Source organism: Sander lucioperca, chromosome 18 (genome assembly GCF_008315115.2).
Source record: "Sander lucioperca isolate FBNREF2018 chromosome 18, SLUC_FBN_1.2, whole genome shotgun sequence".
NCBI classification, from domain to species: Eukaryota; Metazoa; Chordata; class Actinopteri; order Perciformes; family Percidae; genus Sander; species Sander lucioperca.
Window position 1 is genome coordinate 24539804 of NC_050190.1, and position 25822 is coordinate 24565625.

The 25822-nt window shown below is 42.2% G+C and overlaps 1 protein-coding gene across 19 annotated transcripts in view; it reads left to right on the forward strand.

Moving 5' to 3' along the window:
- The window catches only part of stxbp5b (syntaxin binding protein 5b (tomosyn)), a 38861-nt gene that overhangs the window by 12382 nt on the left and 657 nt on the right, over positions 1 to 25822 (forward strand). The window contains exons 7-28 of one of the 19 annotated variants that reach the window (XM_035994676.1): positions 5 to 88; positions 1247 to 1370; positions 1628 to 1706; positions 2939 to 3093; positions 3191 to 3263; positions 4985 to 5132; positions 5260 to 5327; positions 5477 to 5517; positions 10486 to 10706; positions 11923 to 12107; positions 12454 to 12579; positions 13112 to 13263; positions 13980 to 14063; positions 15571 to 15633; positions 15737 to 15793; positions 15889 to 15936; positions 17292 to 17342; positions 17562 to 17693; positions 19794 to 20033; positions 22381 to 22738; positions 23347 to 23512; positions 24835 to 24946. In XM_035994676.1, the coding sequence (XP_035850569.1) occupies positions 5 to 88; positions 1247 to 1370; positions 1628 to 1706; positions 2939 to 3093; positions 3191 to 3263; positions 4985 to 5132; positions 5260 to 5327; positions 5477 to 5517; positions 10486 to 10706; positions 11923 to 12107; positions 12454 to 12579; positions 13112 to 13263; positions 13980 to 14063; positions 15571 to 15633; positions 15737 to 15793; positions 15889 to 15936; positions 17292 to 17342; positions 17562 to 17693; positions 19794 to 20033; positions 22381 to 22738; positions 23347 to 23512; positions 24835 to 24946 (2767 nt within the window). The remainder of the gene's footprint in view (positions 1 to 4; positions 89 to 1246; positions 1371 to 1627; positions 1707 to 2938; positions 3094 to 3190; positions 3264 to 4984; positions 5133 to 5259; positions 5328 to 5476; positions 5518 to 10485; positions 10707 to 11922; positions 12108 to 12453; positions 12580 to 13111; positions 13264 to 13979; positions 14064 to 15570; positions 15634 to 15736; positions 15794 to 15888; positions 15937 to 17291; positions 17343 to 17561; positions 17694 to 19793; positions 20034 to 22380; positions 22739 to 23346; positions 23513 to 24834; positions 24947 to 25822) is intronic. The other 18 variants (XM_035994677.1, XM_035994678.1, XM_035994679.1 and 15 more) reach the window with 18 other exon arrangements.

Consider the following 25822-nt stretch of genomic DNA (forward strand, 5'->3'; position numbering starts at 1 on the left):
GCAGCTTCTGATTGGATTTGAATGTGGGGTTGTGGTGTTGTGGGATTTGAAGTGCAAAAAAGCTGACTACCGCTACAATTATGATGAGGTAAGGTATTCTTTTCTTTCCACTCAATTCTTGCGAGGGTACTTCAGTAGTTTTTTCATGGTTTTCTGGTTGTCCCAGCAACATGTTTGGTTCTGTTAGGTTTTGCACATCTATCACTTCCATCACATGCGATTGAACAGTGGCTTTCAAGTGTTTTCTCATGAAACCTGAAATAGCTCATTACTTGTTGGGCCCCTTTGAGAGGTTTTATAATGGGTGGATTTTATTGTCAATCGAGTTTTAGTAAAATAAAACTATTTTCTAGATTATTAGAAGATAGAATGCCTTTATTGTCTTTGTGTCATAAAAAACGTATAACCAAATTCAGAGTGCATCTCCTGTAAGGTGCCAATAGTTAAAAAAACACATTCTCTCCACATATTCATTCATACATTCCACACGATAATAATAAATACATTTTCATGGTTTTCTTTTGTTTCTTTTCTTATTGTGCTAAGACTTACTGTAAATCAAGTTGTGTTTCAATCATTTTCTAAGCACTGTGAAAGGATAAGTCCGGTGATATTTTATTGTCATCCCATGAATTAAATCCCATGAAAAGACCAAAGCCAACGATGAACTGATCCTACAAACAATTATCGGCTTTGTAGGCAAAGCCTGATATATCTTATCCCTCTGTGCTGCAGAGCCCCAATGTTGTCCAAAAAATATTAAAAACAGGTCAATGAGCCACACATTGCACTGAGTAACATGTTCCTTTATTTGATTAAGACACGCACTGTAGTTCATTTAGAGCCGATCCCACATACACCGCCCTGCTGCCAAACTTACTTGCTAGTGCACCAAATGTGTTTTAATCCACATCTACAGTGCCCAGCTTTTATAGATGAAAGTATGCATTTGTCTTCTATACTTACATACTTGTGTCTTCAGTAGGAACGGATGGGTGTGGGGCGGAGTGCCACAGACAGGCTGGGCAAGTCAGAAAGTTTTAAGAGACGGACTAATGTACTGTTGGTTTTGGTCTTGTCAAGAGATTTGTTGACAATAACAAAAACATAGAATTATCCAGCCTTATGCTTTGAATATGTTGCACACAGAGCTTCTACCAATCTTCTAATATATTGTTGCACAGCTGTAAAATGTGCACGTACTTTATTACCACACTCTAACGACGTGCTGCTGTGTGTCTTTCAGGCGATCCACTCAGTAGCCTGGCATCATGAGGGTAAACAGTTTGTTTGCAGCCACTCTGATGGCACTCTGACCACATGGAATATACGAGCCCAAGCCAAGTCTGCACAGATCATCACACCACATGGTACGGACGTTGCACTTTTTTTATTGTGCGTTGTTTATATACACGCATACAGACATATTGAATAGAAGCCACCACCAACCACATGTCTTTAAAAGCACATATTGTAGATCCAATCTTAGTGGTGTGCTTTGTACAAAAACGGGGTGGGGCCAACATGTCCATACATGTGTACAGGAGCGTTACTGTATGTACACCATATGTACTGTACTTCTGCAAATTAAACTTAAATGCATTTTTTCCCATTTAACCTCCACTAGGAAAGCAGCCTAAGGATGGAAAAAAGCCAGAACCATGCAAGCCTATTCTGAAGGTGGAGTATAAAACAACAAGGGCTGGGTAAGTGTGATGGTAGCATATCCCCACCTACTGTATCCTGTGTTTTAACCGACTCCTGTTTGAATCCATATCCTGTACTGAAAGTGGCCTTTCCTGTTATTCTATCACAACAGGCCAGTCATGTTGACAGCATCCTTGTGCTGGTGGAAACTGGGTGGAAAGCTGGGAAGGCCTGGGCTAATTATATTATTATGTTTTTCACGGGCTTTGTTTTGTTGTGATCATTATTTTGATCATGACCAATGATTCATTGTTGCGTTGAGGTCGCATGTTAATTAGGTTTTGATAACTGTTGACCAAAGTATCATTATCTGAAGAGAACAAGCTTGTTACGTCAAGGTCAGAAAGTTAAAAAAGACAAAACTTTCCTATAAAACATGTCATAAAAATTAACTATTTCACTGAAGCTGATCTAATTATCACTTACTTTTTTTTTCTCAAGACAGGGATTAATATAGTTGTCATTATAATTTAAAAGTAGGCTCCTCCCATCATAAATGCTCTTGAAATGGGGGCAAAGAATCTCCAGAGAAAGCACAACAGTAAAATTTTAGTGTCCCTCTTCACCCATTTACCACTGATTGGACCTAGTAGCTTTTCACAACCATTGTTGGGCAGTAACGCATTACTTAGTAATATATTACTGTACTATTATTACTTTCCAGAGTAACAATTTCTGAAACAGTAATTATATTACAGTTAATAATCCCAGATAGGCTTTCTTACATGATGACTTGACGTCTACGCTTGTTGTAATTTTGGTGATGGAAATCTGCGTTGCCACGTCCTTTTCATAATGTGATGTAATGTGAAACTCGACAAAAAACATAGTAGGCCTATGTAAATGTGCGTAACATACAGTAACAGCCAGAATGTTTGCAGTCCTGCAGTTTGGCTGGTTGTTGACTTCCAATAAAGTAGAATGAGTTCTAAAGCAGCTGGCAGGTTGTGCGTTTGTTTTGTGTGTTTTTTTTTTTTTTGTGTGTGTGGGGGTGGGCCGCGAAAGTATTATAGTTATATAACAAGTAACGTAACTAATTACTTTTGATACTAAGTAATGTAATATTTTGCTTTTTTAAGGAGTAATAAGTAAAGAGTAACATATTACACTTCCTGAGTAACTTGCCCAACACACCATACTAAACATTTATTGAATAAGCAGTTAAAGTGTGTGTGTGTGTGTGTGTGTGTGTGTGTGTGTGTGTGTGTGTGTGTGTGTTTCCTGAACTCAGGGACCCATTCATGATCCTGTCTGGAGGTCTGTCTTACGATACAGTGGGGAGAAGAGCCTGTCTGACTGTGATGCATGGAAAGAGCACTGCTGTCCTAGAGATGGACTACCCCATCGTAGATTTCCTAACGCTGTGTGAAACTCCATATCCAAATGGTGAGCTGCAACACTCTCCACTCTGGAGACAGAATGTGTATTAGCTCAATGAAATGACGTCACTGTTAATTTTATGCTATTTTGGTTCTTTTGCCAGACTTTCAGGAGCCTTATGCTGTGGTGGTCCTCCTCGAGAAGGACTTAGTTGTAATAGACCTCGGACAGATTGGGTAATTATGCTGCTTTCTAAACATAGATTAATTGGAGTATTGTTGGTATGCATCGAGGAATATGGGTATTGTAGATCAAGCACATTATGTATCAATACACAGTATACTAGAGATACGTCTGATTATTTAACACTATTAACTGTATTTATATGATTTCAGTCAGAAATGTGCGCTTGAAACCTTTCAGACTTTAATAAATGAACAGAAGAAAAATGACACAAAGTCGTGATCCATCTCTGCAGTGAATTTATAATGTATAATAACTATAATGAGTTTATAGAATACATAAGCTCTCAAAGTCTACTCCTAATTTACAAAGGTCCCATGAAAAATAAAATAACTTTAATTACCAAAGGAAAATTGTTTTGCAGTAAAGCATTATATCCTTATTACTTGAATCTTAATTAGTTAAATTTATCCCCCTGGGTGTTTCCTGCTGTTTACCATTTTATGGTAATTATATGGTAAAAAATAAAAAAATGTAATAATATTTCTTAAAAAGTGTGAACATCTTTATTGCTGTTGCATCTTACACTGCCAGTGGGTGTATATAAAGATTTCTCCCAGTTAATTTGATGAATTGAGGGCAACCCAGCCAGCATGAATGATGATGATGCAGTCCTCGATTCTGTTATAGCACCCAATAGTTCCTCCAAATCCCCAAATTTCTCCCAACTCACGGTGAATGTTTTAAAACTCACAGTTCAGTAGCAGCAGTAACGCAGGTTGAAGTGTTCTGTGTATTTGGGTGTCAACAGTCCAAGTGGCTGTTGTTTATTAATTTTAAAGTAACATCTAACTATAAATCGAGGAGCCTCTGTGTGTGTGTGTGTGTGTGTGTGTGTGTCCGTTGTCTTTAAAATATCTCGAGAACCGTTGATCCAGTCTACCAAGTCTACACTTGGCTTCCTGGGGACCCAATGGACTTGGGGTTTGGAATTTGGAGCAGTTTGGACAGCATTAGAAATTAATAAATATGAATGAAACTAAGCGGCCGCACAATAAAGGTTGAGCGGGAAAAAACACTGCCATAACGCTGGCTTTTCTGTGTCTACCGTTCACAATAAAAGCCCAGCTTAAATTCACTCAGAACATTTTGTTAAGAGGAAACCTGTCTTCCTTCTCACTCAGACCAGGTCCAGGTGTGTAACGTTAAGTGTTGTGTGTTAACTTAACTAAATAAATAATAGCATTACCACCTCCGCTAATTAAATTCATACATTAATTGTGGCCGGGTTGGCTCAGTGGGCAGAGCAGGCGCACATATACTTGGAGGTTTAAGCCTCGATGCAGAGGTCCAGGGTTCGAATGCGACCTGTGACGATTTCCTGCATGTCTTTCCCCTCTCTCTCCCCTTTCTCACCTAGCTGTCCTATCAAATAAAGGCGGAAAAGCCCAAAAAATAATCTTTAAATTCATACATTAATGTTACTTTAGTACGGTCAAGCCACCAACCGTCACCCTGTTTGGAAATTAACCCCTCTGCTGTGCTGTGCTAGTTAAACTAGTTAAATTAAATTTGTGATACAAGTATAAGAAATCTAAAATCACAATATCCTAGCCATTTCATGGGACATTGAAACTGGTTGGTCGGTCAGAGTATCCAACTGCATTGATTGATTGGCAGCAAGCAAGTTGTCATTTTCATCTCAAGTTGAAGCTCAAGTGCACATACCATGAAGATGGAATTAGTTTTCAAATCTATCCTTTTGTCTTGACAGGTACCCCATATTTGAGAATCCATATCCCCTGACTATCCATGAGTCACCAGTGACCTGCTGTGAGTACTTTGCTGACTGCCCTGCTGAACTTATTCCTGCACTTTACTCTGTCGGCAGCCGGCAAAAGAGACAAGGTTACAGCAAGAAGGTAAATTGCTCCTCTGTGTAATGTGCGTTTAAAATGCATCAGACTTTAACAATTGGAATTGATTTTTGGAGACATATAAATGCCAGTAAACTGGTATCACAACTGAAAGAAGCCTGCATTTTCACAGGAATGGCCTATTAGTGGAGGAAACTGGGGCCAAGGCACTCAGAGTTACCCAGAGATCATAATCACTGGGTTAGTACCTAATTATTAATGAATGAACGAATCAATCTGTTATTTTGATTCACTGACTTTCATTCACATGCAAACATGGCATTGTCACCGTGAACAAATTATCTCATAATCTCTTTCTTTTCCTTTCTTTTTTTCTTTAATGTTTTCAGACATGCTGATGGGTCGATCAAATTTTGGGATGCTTCTGCATGTGAGTAGTTTTGTTTGTTTTATTAAATTTATTTGTAGGGAGCTGCGTATAATCCTTTTTGACGCAGATTTTGTGCTATATTAGTTAAAAGCTAGTTTCCAGCAGAAGTCATATCGCAGGTTAAAAACGTACATATGTACAATTACCACAGTAATCATACACATAACCAGATCATCAAGTCAAATAAACATTATTATAACACACTTGAGACTAATGTTTGCATAGATGAAACATTTAAAAGCCAGTGCAAAATGGATGTAGTATGCAAATCACAGATTGCATGCCATACCTGATTTTCATATCCTTAAATACTCTTATCTTGCAAGGTGGCAACACCATGCAATTATTTAAGTGTTATTAGGTTATGTTAGCATTTTCAATATAACTCAAAATTATAGAATATTTAACAGTGATAATATTGATTTATGGTTTATATCTAGACTTGTGTAAATATTGGATTTGCAGATATAATATTTATGCACCTACATTTAAAGTTAGTACATAGAACAGAATCATATTTTATATTCATCAATATTTTGGCAGCAATTGAGGAGAGAAAGTGTCTATTTTGCTTTAAATTTACTAAGTTGTTCTTGTTTTTAAACCTGCTTCTTCAACTTTGATTATTTAGGTCAAGACTAGGGCTGTCAATCGATTACATTTTTAATTGCATGAGAGTCCTAATTAACTTAACATTTTTGTATCTGTTCTAAATTTACTTTCAAAGGGATATTTTTCAAGTTTTTAATGCTCAAGTAGTATTTGAGACTCGACTACTCCGTTAGTAACTCAGTTCACGTCGACATCCATCCATCCATCCATCTTCGTCCGCTTATCCGGTATTGGGTCGCGGGGGTAGCAGCTCCAGCAGGGGACCCCAAACTTCCCTTTCCCGAGCCACATTAACCAGCTCCGACTGGGGGATCCCGAGGCGTTCCCAGGCCAGGTTGGAGATATAATCCCTCCACCTAGTCCTGGGTCTTCCCCGAGGCCTCCTCCCAGCTGGACGTGCCTGGAACACCTCCCTAGGGAGGCGCCCAGGGGGCATCCTTACCAGATGCCCGAACCACCTCAACTGGCTCCTTTCGACGCGAAGGAGCAGCGGCTCTACTCCGAGCTCCTCACGGATGACTGAGCTTATCACCCTATCTCTAAGGGAGATGCCAGCCACCCTCCTGAGGAAACCCATTTCGGCTGCTTGTACCCTGGATCTTGTTCTTTCAGTCATGACCCAGCCTTCATGACCATAGGTGAGGGTAGGAACGAAAACTGACCGGTAGATTGAGAGCTTTGCCTTCTGGCTCAGCTCTCTTTTCGTCACAACGGTGCGATAAATTGAATGTAATACCGCACCCACTGCGCCGATTCTCCGACCAATCTCCCGCTCCATTGTCCCCTCACTCGCGAACAAGACCCCAAGGTACTTGAACTCCTTCACTTGGGGTAAGGACTCATTCCCTACCTGGAGAAGGCACTCCATCGGTTTCCTGCTGAGAACCATGGCCTCCGATTTAGAGGTGCTGATCCTCATCCCAGCCGCTTCACACTCGGCTGCGAACCGATGCAGTGAGTGTTGGAGGTCATAGGCCGATGATGCCATCAGGACCACATCATCCGCAAAAAGCAGCGATGAGATCCCCAGCTCACCAAACTGCAACCCCTCTCCACCCCGACTACGCCTCGATATCCTGTCCATAAATACTACAAACAGGATTGGTGACAAAGCGCAGCCCTTGCGGAGGCCAACCCTCACCTGAAACGAGTCCGACTTACTGCCGAGAACCCGGACACAGCTCTCGCTTTGGTCGTACAGAGATTGGATGGCCCTGAGAAGGGACCCCCTCACCCCATACTCCCGCAGCACCTCCCACAGAATCTCCCGGGGGACCCGGTCATACGCCTTCTCCAGATCCACAAAGCACATGTAGACCGGTTGGGCATACTCCCAGGCTCCCTCCAGGATCCTTGCAAGAGTAAAGATCTAGTCCGTTGTTCCACGACCAGGACGGAATCCGCATTGTTCCTCTTCAACCTGAGGTTCGACTATCGACCGAACCCTCCTTTCCAGCACCTTGGAGTAGACTTTACCGGGGAGGCTGAGAAGTGTGATACCCCTGTAATTGGCACACACCCTCTGGTTCCCCTTTTTGCAAAGGGGAACCACCACCCCGGTCTGCCACTCCTTAGGCACCGTCCCCGACTTCCACGCAATGTTGAAGAGGCGTGTCAACCAAGACAACCCCTCCACATCCAGAGCTTTAAGCATTTCTGGACGGATCTCATCAATCCCTGGGGCTTTGCCACTGTGGAGTTGTTTAACTACCTCAGCAACTTCCACCAGGGAAATTGACGACAATCCCCCATCATCCTCCAGCTCTGCCTCTACCATTGAGGGCGTATTAGTCGGATTTAGGAGTTCCTCAAAGTGCTCCTTCCACCGCCCTATTACCATCCTTACTGTACACAGCTTGGATGGTTCCCCGCTTCCCCCTCCTGAGGTGGCGAACGGTTTTCCAGAAGCACCTTGGTGCCGACCGAAAGTCCTTCTCCATGTCTTCTCCGAACTTCTCCCACACCTTCACCCGCTGCTTTGCCTCTTTCACGGCAGAGGCTGCAGCCCTTCGGTACCTTGCAACTGCCTCCAGAGTCCTCTGGAATAACATATCCCGGAAAGACTCCTTCAGTCGGACGGCTTCCCTGACCACCGGTGTCCACCACGGTGTTCGTGGGTTACCGCCCCTTGAGGCACCTAAGACCCTAAGACCACAGCTCCCTGCCGCAGCTTCAGCAATGGAAACTTTGAACATTGTCCACTCGGGTTCAATGCCCCCAGCCTCCACAGGGATGCACGAAAAGCTCCGCCGGAGATGTGAGTTGAAAGTCTGTCGGACAGGGGCCTCCTCCAGACGTTCCCAATTCACCCGCACTACCCGTTTGAGTTTACCAGGTCTGTCCAGAGTCTTCCCCCACCCTCTGACCCAACTGACCACCAGATGGTGATCAGTTGACAGCTCTGCCCCTCTCTTCACCCGAGTGTCCAAAACATACGGCCTCAGATCAGATGAAACGATTATAAAATCCATCATTGACCTTTGGCCTAGGGTGCTCTGGTACCAAGTACACTTATGAGCATCCCGAACATGGTGTTCGTTATAGACAATCTATGACTAGCACAGAAGTCCAACAACAAACAACCACTCTGGTTTAGATCAGAGAGGCCGTTCCTCCCAATCACGCCTCTCCATGTGTCTCCATCATTGCCCACGTGCGCGTTGAAGTCCCCCAGCAGAACTATGGAGTCCCCCACTGGAGCCCCATACAGGACTCCATTCAAGGTCTCCAAGAAGGCCGAATACTCTGAACTCTTGTTTGGTGCATACGCACAAACAACAGTCAGAGTTTTCCCCCCCACAACCCGCAGGCGTAGGGAGGCGACCCTCTCGTCCACCGGGGTAAACTCCAACGTAGCGGCGCTCAGCCAGGGACTTGTGAGTATCCCCACACCCGCCCGGCGCCTCACACCCTGGGCAACTCCGGAGAAGAAAAGAGTCCAACCCCTATCCAGGAGTATGGTTCCAGAACCGAGACTGTGCGTAGAGGTAAGCCCCACCAGATCCAACTGGTAGCGCTCCACCTCCCGCACAAGTTCCGGCTCCTTCCCCCACAGAGAGGTGACGTTCCACGTCCCCAGAGCCAGCGTCTGCTGCCCGGGTCTGGTCCGTCGAGGCCCCTGACCTTCACTGCCACCCATGTGGCAGCGCACCCGACCCCAGCGGTTCCTCCCACAGGTGGTGGGCCCATGGGTTGGAGAGAGAGGTGCCACGTAGCTTTTTCAGGCTGTGCCTGGCCGGGCTCCGTGGCAAACCCGGCCACCAGGCGCTCGCTGACGGGCCCTCCATCTGGGCCTGGCTCCAGACGGGGGCCCCGGGCTTCCTCCGGGCAGGGTCACATCATCTCTACCTCGTTTTTTCATAGGGTTTTTGAACCATTCTTTGTCTGGCCCCTCACCTGAGACCACTTTGCCTTAGGAGACCCTACCAGGAGCACAAAGCTCCAGACAACACAGCCCTCAGGTTCATAGGGACACACAAACCTCTCCACCACGATAAGGTGATGGTTCCCGGAGAGGTCACGTCGACAGTACATGCAAATAACTTTAGTCTTGTGGAGAGAAGCATCTGAAGGGCTTTGAATCTCAACTTGCCATTTAAAATATATTTTTATTTATCCATTTCTGCTCAAGGAACTTTGTTTCTGCTAGCCATCCACTCCTGTTCATGGATGTGTTACCGTAAGCCGCTCCCGTTCCGCCTTCATGCAGCCCCTCCCCCTTCTGACTGCCTGCGTAGTGCTGCTGCACAATAGGACATAATAACTGATGATTTGTGGACTGCATGCATGGGAATGAATTACAGTAGAAATATATTTGAATATATTTATAAGTCGCTAAGAGGGTCTGAAAAGTTGCTGAATCTAGGGAGAGAGCTGCGAAGTTGGTAACACTATCTGCAACGTTACTGCTGCAGCTTCCTGATTTTCCAAACTACGGAGCGACATCACAGAACCTGCGTGCATTAAAAAAATGAGTAGCGTTAAAAGGAATTTGCGTTAACTCATTATTAACGTGTTCATTTTGACAGCCCTAGTTAGGACACAATTGATCAAGCTTACTATTACCATGGCCCTAGTGAGCTTTGAAGCAGCTTGCTATGCTGTTTAAGCATGTGTATATACAACAGTGTCATCTGCATAAATAAGTATGTCCACTCCATGACACTGTTAAGAGAAATTTCCAGAACTAATCCAGGTGGCACTAACAGTGTGCACTTAATGCTGCCTGGAACTACTGTGTATTATTGCGTTGAATAAACTACATCATATGCTATTAAGTTAATGTACCATGAGTACATTAACTGAAGGCAGCAGTACATATCTTTCTAACTTATTTTTCTTTACTTCTTCTCAAAGTAATGCTTCAAGTGCTGTACAAGCTGAAGACTGCCAAGGTTTTTGAGAGGGCACGCAGTAAGGAGGAGAAGGCAAACACAGATATAGTAGAGGAGGACCCGTTTGCCATCCAGACCTTGTCCTGGTGCCCTGAGAGCAGAATGCTCTGTGTGGCCGGGGTGTCTGCCCACGTTATCATCTATAGGTTCAGCAAACAAGAAATCACCACTGAAGTTGTGCAGGTGGGTGAACAAATATGGTCCATGACAGGGTGTCGTCAGAAACACGCACAATTATAGTTTTGGACAAATATGAATCCTTATTTTAAGCTTGAAACTTTTATCTGACTGAAGAAAGACAACTATCGTTTGTAGTTTATTCCATATTGTCAAGGAAAACTGGTCTTAGTCCAGAAATGTAAAAATGCATGTCTACTTAAACAATAATCCAAGGTACTCTGTAGTAGAGCTGAAGATCTTTGCCCGAACCCGACTGGACCCGACAGGACCCGACGGGTTCGGTCGGGTTCGGTCTTCATTTCTATCATGTTACACGGGCTCGGGCCGGGCTCGGGCTTTCGCTCCTGGTTGCGCAGTAAACGAGCGGTCAGGTGATGCGTTTCGATTGGCGTGTAAATGGATCCTGAGGAGGTGAAACAGAGGCTGGCTTCTGGAGGACTTATTTTATTTCTTTGTTCCAACTTCCAACTGGCCGATAGCCTCCGTTAGTCATGAATAAATTATGTTAAAAAATGTATAAATTACTCATTCTTGACGGAAGACAAAAGAGCTGTGTGCGTGCGGCGCAGTCTCTTTTTTCTTTCTCTCCCTTTTCCGCCGAGTGGTGCGTGTGCCCGCTCGCGGTGTGAAGAGCTATTCTCTGACATGCGCTCTAATCACTGCTGATAGACGGCCTTTTGTACAGTCGGGCTGTGAACGGGTTCGGGCTTTTAAAAATCTGTCAATCAAAATGTACTGGTCGGGCTCGGGCCTTGTCGGGCCGAACTTTTAAGGCCCGATTACAGCTCTACTCTATAGGACTTGTGCAAAATTAGAATGCCTTTATTTTTACGGCAATATCTTTTAAAATGACCATCCTGTTTTAACCTATGTAGGTCTTCACCAGGGTCATTGTCTGTAGTAGCTTACACACCTGTACTGTGCTACACTAATGACTTGAGTGAAGGATCCTTTCACTGATTATTTCTGAAGGACACATGCATATTTACAGTTTTTGGACTGAGACTAGTTTTCTTTCACAAGATAGAATAAACCCAGTGCACCCAAAGTATCCAAGGAGTACTTGTATATGAATACCAGAAAGACCAGCAACGCTTCTACTCCTTTGTCTGCAACTATCTTTTTTTCTGGGACAGTTGGGAAGGTTTAGGGCAGAGTATGATAAAGAAGGAAGGTCCAAGAACCAGCCATTTTGTCACATATCATCTCTTGTGTTTAGCTTTTGGAGGTGCGGATGCAGAGTGAGTTTAGCGATGGTGACTCCCCTGATCCAGGAGGGGATCAGACCCCCACCCTGCCCACCCCGGGAGCTTCCTCCAGCCCTCAGGAGATTGAGCCTCCCGCTCAGCCCTCCACAGGCAGCAACTCCTCCGACGGACCCCGGGACAATAAACCATGCCTGCAGTACGGACAATTAAGTTTTCTTGTTCGTTTTTTGCAAAACTGTTAAATTGGGCTCAGCTATTTAGGTTTTTGTGAAGCAGGTTGTCACTGAACAGACCACTTTAAGTAAGTGATGTCGTCATCCATTCACTCCTTCTAGTCAACTGCCCAATCCATCACAAAACGTCCACATCAGTACACCAGGGGGAAATAATATTATTTATAAAAATGATGAAAATGTTTTGACAGTAAAAGGGTGGAAGGGGAAATAACAATAATAAAAAATGACGATATCGCCAGTGTGGCTTACCCAAAAGTGTGATATTTAATTCCGGTGATAATTCCAGCCTGCTTTCTGATCCTGCAGGGTGCGGAGCTCCCCGCTGAAGCAGTCTCCGGGCTACCAGGTGGAGCTGGTGATCCAGCTGGTGTGGGTGAGCGGGGAGCCACCTCAGCCCATCACCAGCCTGGCTATCAATTCCTCCTACGGCCTGTAAGTCTACGCAGCCAGCACACTGGATATTTGGACATCAGTTCACATGATTCTATGCCGACACTTGTCTTTATACTGGCTGGTTTGTGCAACCTGTCACACACACAGAAGGCGGTGGAGCTGCAAAGATTAATCGATTAGTTGTCAACTCTTAAATGAATCAACTGTTTTGATAATCGATTAATTGGTTTGAGTCATTTTTTTTAAATTTTATTTTAAAAAGGACAAATTTCCCTAATTCCAGCTGCTTGAATGTAAATATGTTTTAGTTTCTTCACGCTTCTGTGACAGTTAAATAAATATATTTGAGTTGTGGACAAAACAAGACATTTGAGGATGTCATCTTAGGCTTTGGGAGACATTTTATAGACCAAACAACTTATCGATTAATCGAGAAAATAATCGACAATGAAATAATCGTTAGCTGCAGCCCTAGAAGTCAGCAACCATTTATACAGTGCCACTGTAAATCATAAGGTAGGAGTTAAGAGCAAAAACAGCATCTGTGTCCCTCATCCCTCCTGCGTTTCAGTGTGGTGTTTGGAAACAGTAATGGTCTAGCTGTGGTGGACTACCTCCAGAAAACTCTGCTCCTCAACATGGGCACATCGGAGCTGTACAGCCCATCTGACCCCTACCAGAGGCAGCCTCGCTCGCCACGCAAAACACGGCAGTCCTCTGGAGGTGAGCTGCAGCAATTACACCTCTCATTTTTCTGTCTGGTCACTCTCCATAGCTAAGGCAGCTGACTACCATTATCAACCCTGAAAAAAAACATAGTTACTTAGCTCACGTTTGTTTGTGTTGCTAAAGCAATCTGAACAATTAGCTGCACGGCTCTGGCTGTTAGAGGTGGGTTAGTGAGGCAGGGCTGACACTTGGCAGCAGCCTTGACTTCGCACCATGAGCACCCCCTCTGCAGTAGCTCCTGTCCCTCAACAGGGGGCATAACTGACATATTCGCCATCTGTTCAGTTAGATGCACTAAAGACAGCGTGAATGCTGTATCAGTGGTGCAGTGGCATTTCCTTTTGATTCCTTTTTATGATCAAACGATAAATAATTCACATTTATTTGCCGTTTATAGCCTTGCTGTTTTTGTCTTTTACTGTGTTCTTGTCAGTCACTTTTTGTACTTGTACTGTTTTTAGTCTCAGTGGCCTGATGCTAGATTCAAGACTTCTGTTTGGGTTCTCTGCAATGAAATACAAATTGTAATGCATGCAAACTGCAGGAATATTATCTGAGAGATACTGTATATTTGTATTGTTTAATTTCAATTAGAAATCCAGCAGCAAGCCTTTGAGACTCTTTTCTTTTGCACTTATGATGTCCTGTCAAATTTGTGTTTCTCTTTTTTTTTTTTTTTACTGTTGGTCTCTCTCTGTGATTTGGTAAAGACGATCCAACTGTGACGTCTTGCATGTCCAGACTTTCTTACTTGTATTCTGAGTCTGTGAAAAAACTACGTTCATCTCAGTCGAGTAAGTCCTGTTGTGTCAGAATTTCTCTTTCGCCCCCCCTCCCCCCCCCCCCTCCTCCCTCCTCCCTACCGTATCCTTTTTCTCCTCTGAGCCTTTCCTTTTTTCTCATAAAGATACACTCCCTGATTGATATAGCAGCCTCAAATCTCCAAAGCTCACTATTGACTCCAGCAGTGAGCTGGGAGGCTTGAGGGCACTTTAACAAAATCAGGTAGTGTGTCTTTAAACCCTGCCATATATTTTACTAGACAAACACCACTTAAGTCAACAGATTTGTACTAGATTTGTGAAGTGAAGTATTGTTACTAGGGCTGTCAAAATGAACGCCTTAATAACGAGTTAACGCAAATTGCTTTTTAACGCCACTCATTTTTTTAACGCACGCTTGTTCTGTGATGTCACTCCGTAGTTTGGGAAATCAGGAAGCTGCAGCAGTAACGTTGCGGACAGTGTTGCCAACTTGACGGCTCTCTCGTTAGATTTAGCGACTTTTCAGACCCTGTTAGCCGACTTATAAATATATTCAAATATATTTCTATTGTAATTCATTCCCATCATAGACTGTTAATATTAATGGACAACGCATCCGGTTTGGCCAAGTGCTGCAAATGCGGAAGTGCCTTAAACCTGCATTCTATCTGAATTCCAGCAGGGGATGACACGTGCGGTTGCAAAAGGAGTTCGGTTTCTGTAGAAGTCTATGAGAAAGTGACCCACTTCTCACTTGATTTATTACCTCCGTAAACATTTTCATAATGAGTTTATGGTCTCAATCGCTAGTTTTAAGTCTTCTGCAATACAGAAGGATGTTCATTTTCAATAATGGTCTCGTTGATTTTAAAATCGGCGATAAAGCAGGGGGTGTTTTAGGTCGTGGCTATGATATGATTGCCAGTGAAAGTGTGTAACGTAATGTAATGTAGAGTGTAAGGGCTCCTCCCTCACTCCTCCCTCTCGTCTAAAATCGTCACATCCGCAACCAGGATGGCTGCACCCGTAACGGCAAACTCAACAACTCATAGCAGATCTCCACAAACCAATGGGTGACGTCACACATGCTCTGTCCACTAATTTACAGTCTATGATTCCCATGCATGCAGTCCACAGATCCTCGCTTATTAAACACTAAACAGCGCTGCTCTCTCCCCCTCTGAGTTACCACCGGAGGAGTCAGCCTCAAATACCATATGAGCATTAAAATCTTGTAAAAATATCCCTTTTAAAGGACATTTAGAACAGAGGAAAAAATGTGTGATTAATTTTAATTTTTTAAGTTAACTAGGACGCTTGTGCGATTAATCGTGATTAAAACATTTTGAATCGATTGACAGCCCTAGTTCTTACACTGTGTGGTTATTGTCCCTGCCTTTGCTCAAATAGGTGACCCTTATATTTTCACCATATGTATGTACCATAGGAATCAGAATAGCTTTAGTAAGCCTTGCTGAGAGTAGTCCAAGAGGACTAATTCTGCCATGTTTAATTACAACCCTTGTGGCTCCCACAGCAACCTGTGATTCCAACGATGGGTCCAACACCTCAGAGGACCGCTGCAAATCACCTACTTCAGGTGAGCCTCCCTGAAGTCTGAGTGCTTCATACAAAAAAAAAAACTGATCCTTTTTATAATTTTGAAATACATCTTTTTCAAATGCTGACATTTTGTCATATAGGATCTACCTCACCTTGCAATTCTGATGATGAACGGAAACAGAAGTTCATAGACAAGGGTACTGTATTGTTAAAAAGCTGCACGTCCCCTTAAATTTAAGCTTTTCAAAACCGCTGAAGTGATCTGATTTGTCTTTTTGAACTTTGTTTCCAGTGAAGTTCAAAAGCAGACGCTTTTCCAAGACGGTTGCCAATGACTTTGGTACTGTATCATCCAGATGTATTTTTTCTGATCACTCACTCTTTCTCTCTGAATGACAGCAGTTTAACCCCACTGTGCCTTAATCCTACGTCCATCTGTGCATCTTGCGCCAATGAAAGAAAGAAGTGCATTCAGAAAATGTCACAATTCGATTCGATATCGATTTTCAGGCTCAAGATTCGATTCAAAATCGATTTTTGATTCAAAAATGATTTAAAAAAAAAACAAAAAACGATTCACAGTATGTAGATGTAGTTACTTTTCCCATGTGATTGCAGTAGACATACAATTTAAAAAATCGATTTTTGGAATTCTATGAATTGATTTGGAATCGGTAGAGCTTGAATTGCGATTCGAAGGTGAATCGATTTTTTTGCACACCCCTACAAGAAATGTATTTTTACTAATCATACAGTGTGGGGGTTTCATAGTTGATTTATGAAACGAATCAGGATTCTTTATTAAATGCATGACAGGACGTCTTTTTTTTCTATGCAGATTTTTGTTCAAAATGCTGTGGCTGCTGCTGCTCTGGATTAAAAATGTTATGTTATAATTGAGAAAAGTTAATTTTTTTTTTTTTTTTTTTACTAATTCGAAAGCATAGAAAATCAGCTTCATGCTTTAATCTTTACAGTACTAATGTCTAACCTTGTCACTTAATTGTTTAAGTGAATGATGTATCTTTGGTTGTAGACACTTGCTGTGTGTGTTTCTGATTCCAGGGCTTCAGTTCAGTGTTAACTGTTTGGCTCCTCACTGATTTTTCCTCCTCCTACTCTCTTTGCATAACTATGTTCACTGAATTGCAATTACCTTATTTCTTGACTGCCTCTTGCTTTGTTTGACATTGCAGGCCCTTTGGTTGTCTGTGATGCCGCTCAGCCTCATTTGTATTCTCAGGGTTTCTCTAAGGGTGGTTATAGACTGCAACGGGCAACTTCGGGGATTTTATACTTTATATTGGCAACAGTCCCGGTAGCCAGCAACAAAGTTAAAAGCACCAACTCAATTGAAATTGAGTCAGAATATTCCTCTTAAAGCAATGCAGTCTTGTTGCACTCAAAGAGTTGTCCAATGTATGGCATAATGTACTGTAGGCACTTTATGAATGTCCTTAACAGTTATCCTTCAGTATCTATCACCACTCTTAAGAATGTCTGTCTGAAAATCCTAATTTGTGATTGCGCACTGATTTGCGTGGTAAAAACAATGTTATGTCACAGGTTGCTGAAATGATAATTACGGAATCTTCAATTGCAGTTTATTTAAACTATCTTAGATTTTTCAAAAACCTTTCCATTTTTAGCCGTCAGTCTTTCCTCATACAATATGAGTATTTGTTTCTGTTACAGCCAAGATGTCACGGAAAATTAGCTCGTCTAGCGAGCAAAAGCCAGACCTGGGTAAGCCAAAACTACTGAATATTTAGCTTCTAAGAACCTTTACACTTTTCTACAGGTGTTCCTTTTGTCATTTGAATCTTCTTTCTTTGTAGTGAGTTCACAGCTGTCAAATACTTTGTATTGTCTAATAGCATGTTGTTGTAAATGTGAGATTCCTGTTGTCTTGGGATGTTATACTGTAAGTTGAGACGAACACTGTGTCTCTGTTTGCACTGTAAGCAGAGGAGAGGTTCCAGCGATGGCGCTCTCTCACAAATAAGAAGCACTTTTGTTACATAAACAAAGGCAAGGCGGCGGCCAGGATGACCCAGAAGGGGGCCTTCTGTAGAACTAAATCAGATCTCAACTACTGTGAGTGGACCAGCCATGGTCTGACTTTGGCTGAAGTGGGATACCTGGTACTAACCCCCCACCACTGCTGGGGCTTTTGTTCTGAATTGGTTGACATGACACTAATCTTTTCACTATGATTGTTTGGTTCTTTTTGGAGGAAGCCCCGCTGGCTTGACTTTGCACTCGGTGTTAAAAATCGTGCTTTTCTCGTTTACAGTTTTTCCTTGTGAAGAACACACATGATGGGCTGTCTGTTTAGCCTTCCCCTCTGTGTCACAGATCTTTTTGTGTTCATGTTGGGGTTCCTCATTAGCCTTTTAAAGAGGGTAAAAGCTTGTGTTTCAGCTGCCGTCAGCACAGTAATGAGGCATGAATAATTCTTGCTCCTTAAACACTAGTTCTTCCTTGGGACTCCCTGTAGTACTACATGCATATCTTGCACTTTTTTTTACATTGAGAATGTTGTTGTCAATTTAGTTGCAAAGAGTGCAATATGGGAAGCATTTAAAGGTCTTATGACATGCTGCTTTTTGGATGCTTTTATATAACCATTAGTGGTCCCCTAATACTGTATCTGAAGTCTCTTTTATATAGACCTTAGTGGTCCCCTAATACTGTATCTGAAGTCTCTTTTATATAGGTCTTAGTGGTCCCTAATACTGTATCTGAAGTCTCTTTTATACAGACCTTAGTGGTCCCCTAATACTGTATCTGAAGTCTCTTTTATATAGACCTTAGTGGTCCCTAATACTGTATCTGAAGTCTCTTTTATATAGACCTTAGTGGTCCGCTAATACTGTATCTGAAGTCTCTTTTATATAGGCCTTAGTGGTCCCTAATACTGTATCTGAAGTCTCTTTTATATAGACCTTAGTGGTCCCCTAATACTGTATCTGAAGTCTCTTTTATATAGGCCTTAGTGGTCCCTAATACTGTATCTGAAGTCTCTTTTATATAGGCCTTAGTGGTCCCCTAATACTGTATCTGAAGTCTCTTTTATATAGACCTTAGTGGTCCCCTAATACTGTATCTGAAGTCTCTTTTATATAGGCCTTAGTGGTCCTCTAATACTGTATCTGAAGTCTCTTTCCCGAAATTCAGCCTTGGAGCAGAATTACAGCCACTAGAGCCAGTCCCACAATGAGCTTTCCTTAGGATGTGCCATTTCTGTGTCTGTAGCTTTAAATGCTATTGAGGAGGAGAGAGTGGGGGCAAGGTGGAGGGTGGGGGCAAGGTGGAGGGTGGGGGTGTGGCCTTGACCAACTGCCATGCTTTGCTTGTTTTCAAGCCATGATGTCTCTCTCTCTCTCTCATGGGCGGGCCAAATTTTCTGGGCAGGCAAAGCAGAGAAAGGGGAGGTAACCTTTCCCCTTATAACATCATAAAGGGAAGATTCCAGATTGGCCCATCTGAGCTTTCATTTTCTCAAAGGTGGAGCAGGATACCCAGGGCTCGGTTTACACCTATCACCATTTCTAGCCACTGGGGGACCATAGGCAGGCTGGGGGAACTCACATTAATGTTAAAAAAACTCATAAAGTGAAATTTTAATGCCATGGGACCTTTTAAAGAAAATGCATCCTTGGATGTTAACTGTGCAAAGAGCATCTCAGTGTTAAAAATCTTTTTGAATACTAGTCTACTCTCTACTGGGTCACTTCTCACTATAAAGACATGAATATGATTAAGGCTGTGCTCCACTAAACATATAGTAGCAGAACATAGCACTAACATGCTAACTGAGTTTTGACCCAGTGGATTTCATCTCTAATTCTCCTGTTTGCATGGAGAAGTCCTCCGTGAACGTTTTACCACTTTCGGTTACACTTTACTTGAAGGTATCTACATAAGAGTGACATCACACTGTCATGAGCGTGTCATAAACATAAACAAGTCATAAACGTTTATGACATAACACTTCTTTTAGTAAGTGTCATTCAGTTTTTGTCATGACAAGTTATGGTTAGAGTTAGTATTAGACTTAGGGTTAGGGTTCATGTGTCATGACAGTGTCATGTCACTCTTATGTAGATACCTTCAAATAAAGTGTTACCCCACTTTCTTTACACACCAATCATTCCTCATTCTCTCGTTCTTGTACTCCCTCCTGCTGTCCAGATGCCAAGGATAACGCTTTCACCCGCTCACGCAGTTCAAGTGTCACCAGCATAGACAGAGAGTCCCGAGAGGCCATATCCTCCTTTCACTTCTGTGAGAGTTTCCCCAGGAAGACGGACAGCGTGGTCAGCCCCTGTCTGCTGGTGGGAACCACCCAGGGCACTGTGATGATGGTGGCGCTCAGCCTGCCGCCCCCTGGGGACCACAGGCTGCAGCAACCCGTTGGCATCTCCTCCTGTGGTAAGAAGCTCAACTGAACTTGAAGTAATTCACCAGGCAGGGTTCTTACGGAAGAGGATTAGGGCCACATGTGAAAACATTAAAGTCAGAATTCTGAGGCTACATTTATATTGCTACGTTTTGAGCTAAACGCGAACTCATCAACATTCTCGTATACTGGGCATACATACGTGTATACTCCACCCGTTGCTGGTAGTTGCCATGGTAACGTTAGTAGCTTAGTCTCCGAGAACGAGACGTCATGACCCAATCAGGCGGTGAAGCGTTGGCGTCAGTGTTGGTGTTGCCAAAGGTCTCTGTTTGCGCCCGTTGAGACTGCAACTCAACCCCGCAGATTCCAAACCAAAACGGGGTCAGAATTGTTTACAAATTTCTCCGGTTTAGAGGCTCTGAAACGCCAGAGCAGTGTGAATGCGTGGTGTAGATGAGCAATGTAAATGTAGCCTGAGAATAAAGACAGAATTCTGACTTTTTTTCTCCAAATTCTGACTTTGAACTCAGAATCTGAATAAAATGTTCACATGTGGCCCTAACCTCTTCCGTAGGTTCTGCATGTGAGACAGAAAAACACTAATCAATGACTACAAGCCCCTTTTAAAAAAAATCCCACTTTCCTCACAGACATGAGAAAGCTAGCTTTGTGCAGCAGGGATTCAACATGTGTGGTGAACATATAATACAGTATAATGTAGGTCAGTGTTTCTCAAATGGGGGTACGTGTACCCGTAGGGGTACTTTGGATTACTGCAAGGGTTATGCAAGTTTTTTTGTTTTTTTTTATGTTAATTTAAAAAATGTCAGTCATGCATAATTCTTAAAATAATTATGCACTATAAGAATGAATCTGGTAATTCTAAACATTTGAAATATAGCATTTAAGTGTTTTTCAGTTAAAATATTGTTGTTTAGTAAATCAGACACTGATGGTGCAGCGCTGTATTGTGCATTGTATTGTGTTAAATAGCTAAGCTTTTTTTATTTTATTTTTTATTTTTTTTTACCAAAAATGTTTAGTGCTGGTCAGAGGTTACTTGGCTGAAAAAATACTTCAAATGGGGGTTCATTATTGAAAAATGTTTGAGAACCACTGATGTAGGTAATAGTCATTTTGCTTTGTCCATTACTTTCTAAAGCTCAGAATGACCCTTTCTGGCCTTCATAGTTGACATGTCTTGGTGGTTTCTTGCACTGTGAATAGTTGGCATTTAGAAAGGAAGTGGTGGAGGGAAATTGTGGTCACTTGAAAACTCTGTGTGTAAGGAGTTTTCTTTCCACAAACAGTGTTTGGGCCAAAAGATTCTGTTCCAGAAACCTTTTGAGAAGTTACTGTTGAGTCAATTATTGTATTTTCATGAGCAAACCCACAGTATCAAAGCCCTGCAGACAGTGTTTTGTGCCATAGAGATAAATGCCACTTTTTAAGCAGAATTTAAAAGCTCAGCACAATATTAGTGCCACATGGAGTACACATTGTGGCTATTTCAGTGTAGCATTTCAGCTAAAACCTGAACATTTTGACTTAAAATACATTGTACACTCATCATGTACTGTGCCTTTTTATAATACAAAAACAAAATTAATTCAAACCATATTTGCAACATAGCAGCATTACATGGTTGAATATGAAAGTCAGACATTTACAGGGTTTAAAGCTATAGTGCGTAGTTTCTGCGTAAATGACAACCAAACTGTTGGTGCGTCCACATGATAAAAGCCTTCCGTGACACCCCAGCTTTAAAATGAACAAACCATGTATTCCAAACAGTGAAAGATCATGCCAGTTCTAGGATCATTTTATTGCACCAAAAAGTGTGTGAAGACCTTTTCTCTAACCTCTGAGTTTTATGTTGGAAAAAAGCAAATGAAAATGCATTAGAGAGAGCATAGGACATAACTAAACTTTGAAGGTTGAGTGGCTAGTGCAAATGGTTTTAATTATTTCCCATCACAGTTTTTTTGGCTTTTGGTTAGCCTATCCGAATAGCTAATTTTAGCTAACTATATAACTAACTTTATTTTTCCCTCCCCTTATTCATCTGCTGCAATTTTATTCTCTTCTTTTATTGTTTTATTTTATTCTTTCTTATTGTTTGTATTGTGTAATTGTTTTTTTATGTAGAACACTTGGTGATTCTCTATCTGTAAAAGGTGCTATATAAATAAACCTTACTTACTTATTGTCCAGATGTTCCAAATGAAAATATGCAACTTCTCACGCTCTGCTCTCCTCTTGGTTAAACATAAATTAAGGATTGTAGCAATTAGCTGTATATTCTGTGGCAATTTGAAGGATGTCTCTAATCCAAAAAAACAAACAAAAACAAACTCTGTAATACTCATTTTTCAGGCACTATGGTCACACTCAAAGGAGGCATTTTGACTATGGCCCTGTTGGACAACACTGGAACTTTGCTGCCCCCTTCCTACGAGCCATGGTACGACCCAAATGCCTCAGATGAGGAGAAGGAGAAAAGCCGGAGGCGCAGGCCAGCCTCCCCTCCCTCGGCACAAGAGGGTCAAGATTCCCAGTTCGCTGTGCTGTGTTCGGAGAAACAGGCCAAGGTGGTGGCCATGCCCTCCCAAACCCGCATCTACAAACACAGCATCACTGAGTCCTCCTTCGTGCTCAGGGCTGATGTTGTGCAGATGGCCGGAGCTTACTGCATCGCCTGTTTCTGTGCTAACGGCCATATCATGACCCTGAGGTACGGCTTCTGGTAGCTTCTGGTGGTATTTGAATCTACTTTCAAAATGTCTGATGAAGTCACAATAACTACATTTGTGTAGCAAAATTCTTAACGTTACAGTGTGGTCTGAAATAATGTCTGTTCATAGATACAGGGGAGTACAGCTATGGGACAGTTATAGCCACTCTGCATTTTAGTCAACTTCTGTCAACAATTACAAAAAGAGGCTTAGGACCTGTCTGATGAACAAACCTAACTGCACTGATCTGAACTGTTCATATCTGATTTTGTCTGGCCTTCCTGTCTTTAATAACCACTCACACACACACACACAAATCCACACATCCTCATTTTATCCATAGTCTTGTAATTGATTTTATGCATTTGTTGTTTCATGTAGCCAACCTTAAGCTTGTTTTTTAGTTCAAGGCTTACTTATGTTTAATTTGTAGATTTCAGGTAGATTTTTTCTTTTCCTCAGGTGAGATTCCTTCTATAAGCCCTCATGGGTTTTCTTAATCTCACCTGCACAATCTTTCTGTTTTATTTTATTTTCTTGTCGTCTTGCTGTTTCCTTGATTTTATTATACTGTAAATAACTAAATGTTCTTTGTGTGTCATGCCAGTTTACCCAGTCTACGGCCTCTGCTGGATGTGAACTACCTGCCGCTGACAGACATGCGGATAGCCAGAACGTTCTGCTTCTCCAACCTGGGTCAGGCCCTGTACCTCACCTCCCCCATGGAGATCCAGAGGATCACCTATAGCCAGGAGACCTGCGACAACCGGCAGGTCAGATACTCTTAATTAGTGAATACTAAAAATACTTTCATTATTAGATCCAATAAAAGTGTAGAGAAAAGACTTTGCATGTAGGAAGGGGGGGGGGAGCATGTACAATCTTTCAGCACATAGTTAATTATTTTTGTCCAGCTGTTTGAACCAGCTCTGCACTGTAGACTGTAGTGTCATTTCAACATTATGCATCATGCTTGTGATGAATCATTTGGCTTCCCGACACTACAGCAATTATCCCCTCACTAAGCATCCTCTGTGGACAATTCTGGGATCTTTGTCTATTCAGATAGAACATCAAATGAGTGACAAAGGAAACGGAGACATACAAGAAGGCATATTGCTATGCAGTGTACTTATTAAGTCACTGAGGTCACTAGTATTACAATACAATGGTAGTTTAAAAAACAACATTTGTGTTCTTTTATTGGTCCGTAGGCCTGCACGATTCGGGGAAAAATATGAATCATGATTTGCTGCGATTTTGTTTTTCTCACGAAGTGTAAGGTTTATTGCACACATGAACCATGACCAAGCAAAACAAATTGGCAGTACCAAACATTTTTTTTGGCACTTATAGCACATTGCGTATCACCACAAGCCTGTAAACATAGAGGCTTCAATGAATAAAGAACATAAAGTACATACTGGCCATTTAAGTACTGTAGGCTACCAAAAATAGTGACATATAACACATTGAACTAAATATGGCCCTGATACAGGCTCTATCTGAACTCCTTGAACATGTCTTTACATAATTAAAACATGTCAATCAACATGCTGCAGCTACAGCTTCAGTCTCTAGAGAAATGGAGTTTATCAATTGCCAATTTAAGTGCAGTATAAAACAGAATGATTTCTTAGCACACTCTTTAACTGCTTGCCTTTCATGTCTTCAGCTGTCCTATCAAAATAAAGGCTGAAAATGCCCCCCCCCCCCCAAAAAAAAAAAAAAAAAAAATCGCGAACAGGGGTGAATCGAGATCACGATTTTATAACAATCGTGCAGGCCTATTGGTCCGTTTATATTTCTCTGGGGAATATCAGAATCATTTGTCATTGTAAAACATTGTCACAACGAAATTTAAGTGTTACTCCTTCTGGTGCCTAGAAGTATACAGTACATTCATACACACACGCCATACCCTTCCACAAACCATGCCCTCACATACACATAATGGGACAGGTGCTTCTAGTGCATAGTAGTATACGTTCATACACTTAGTCACGGCGTACTCTCACACCAACATTTTTTTTTTTAAAGATCACAGTACATATAGTTTGAAATAGACATGTTCTGATGTTGATGTCTTCCTCAGGAGATGCTCAGTGAGTTGTTTACCCCTGTGGAGACACCAGAGGCTCCTAACAAAGGTTTCTTCAAAGGCCTGTTTGGGGGTGGCGCTCAGTCTCTGGACAGGGAGGACCTCTGTAAGTACACAACGGCCTAGTATCAAATCATGATTTTGTTACATCATACATATTCTGTATAATTCTTCTGTTTATTTTGAATGCCACTGGCTGACCAAAGCCACCAGTTAGATGTGTTTTGGGAATGGTGTGGGAGACTTTTCAGGTACAGGACAGTTTGTCAGGATCAACGGAAGTACATTTTACATTACATTACAGCCTGATATTCGGCGCGAGGGCTCACGAGCCAGATGTCAGGCTTTGTCCCTCACATTCCGCTCTCTGCGCGTTCTCAAAATCCCTTCGACACGGGAAACAACAACAACCTTCGAGCTATCAAGTCTTATGCTGAAAATGGCAAGTTTTGGAGGAAATTTGGATCGTGCAATAAGGCAGGCCTACTTGGTTCTTTACAAAGAATATGTTTACGTCATTTACTATCTAACTAGAACGTTTTGGGACTCATTGGACGAAGTACACACGGCAATACACTGGTAAGAGCAAATAAGGTTTAACCATGTATCCAGCTAATTTAAACAGTGTTACTGTATTGTGTGAACAGTTAACTTAATTTAATATTGTATGTGGCATTTTCTTTTGCGTGGGTGCAAATGTTCCACCAAAACAAGTTCCTACCCGAGACTGTTTTGCAGAGCCACCGTCGCTGCGTCCTGAACGCCCAAGACGATTGTGATTGGTTTAAAGAAATGCAAACAACCCACAGTGTTTTTTTCTCCTATCCTTGGAATGTATCCCTGCTGTAGCCAGACCTTACTCCACAGCACTGTGGGGATAGGTCTGGCAATGCGAGACTAAAGGACAATTTCCTGAACCACCAATATGCCATTTGATTTGACTTTGAACATGGGAAGATGCATGTCGGAATTTGTTAACACT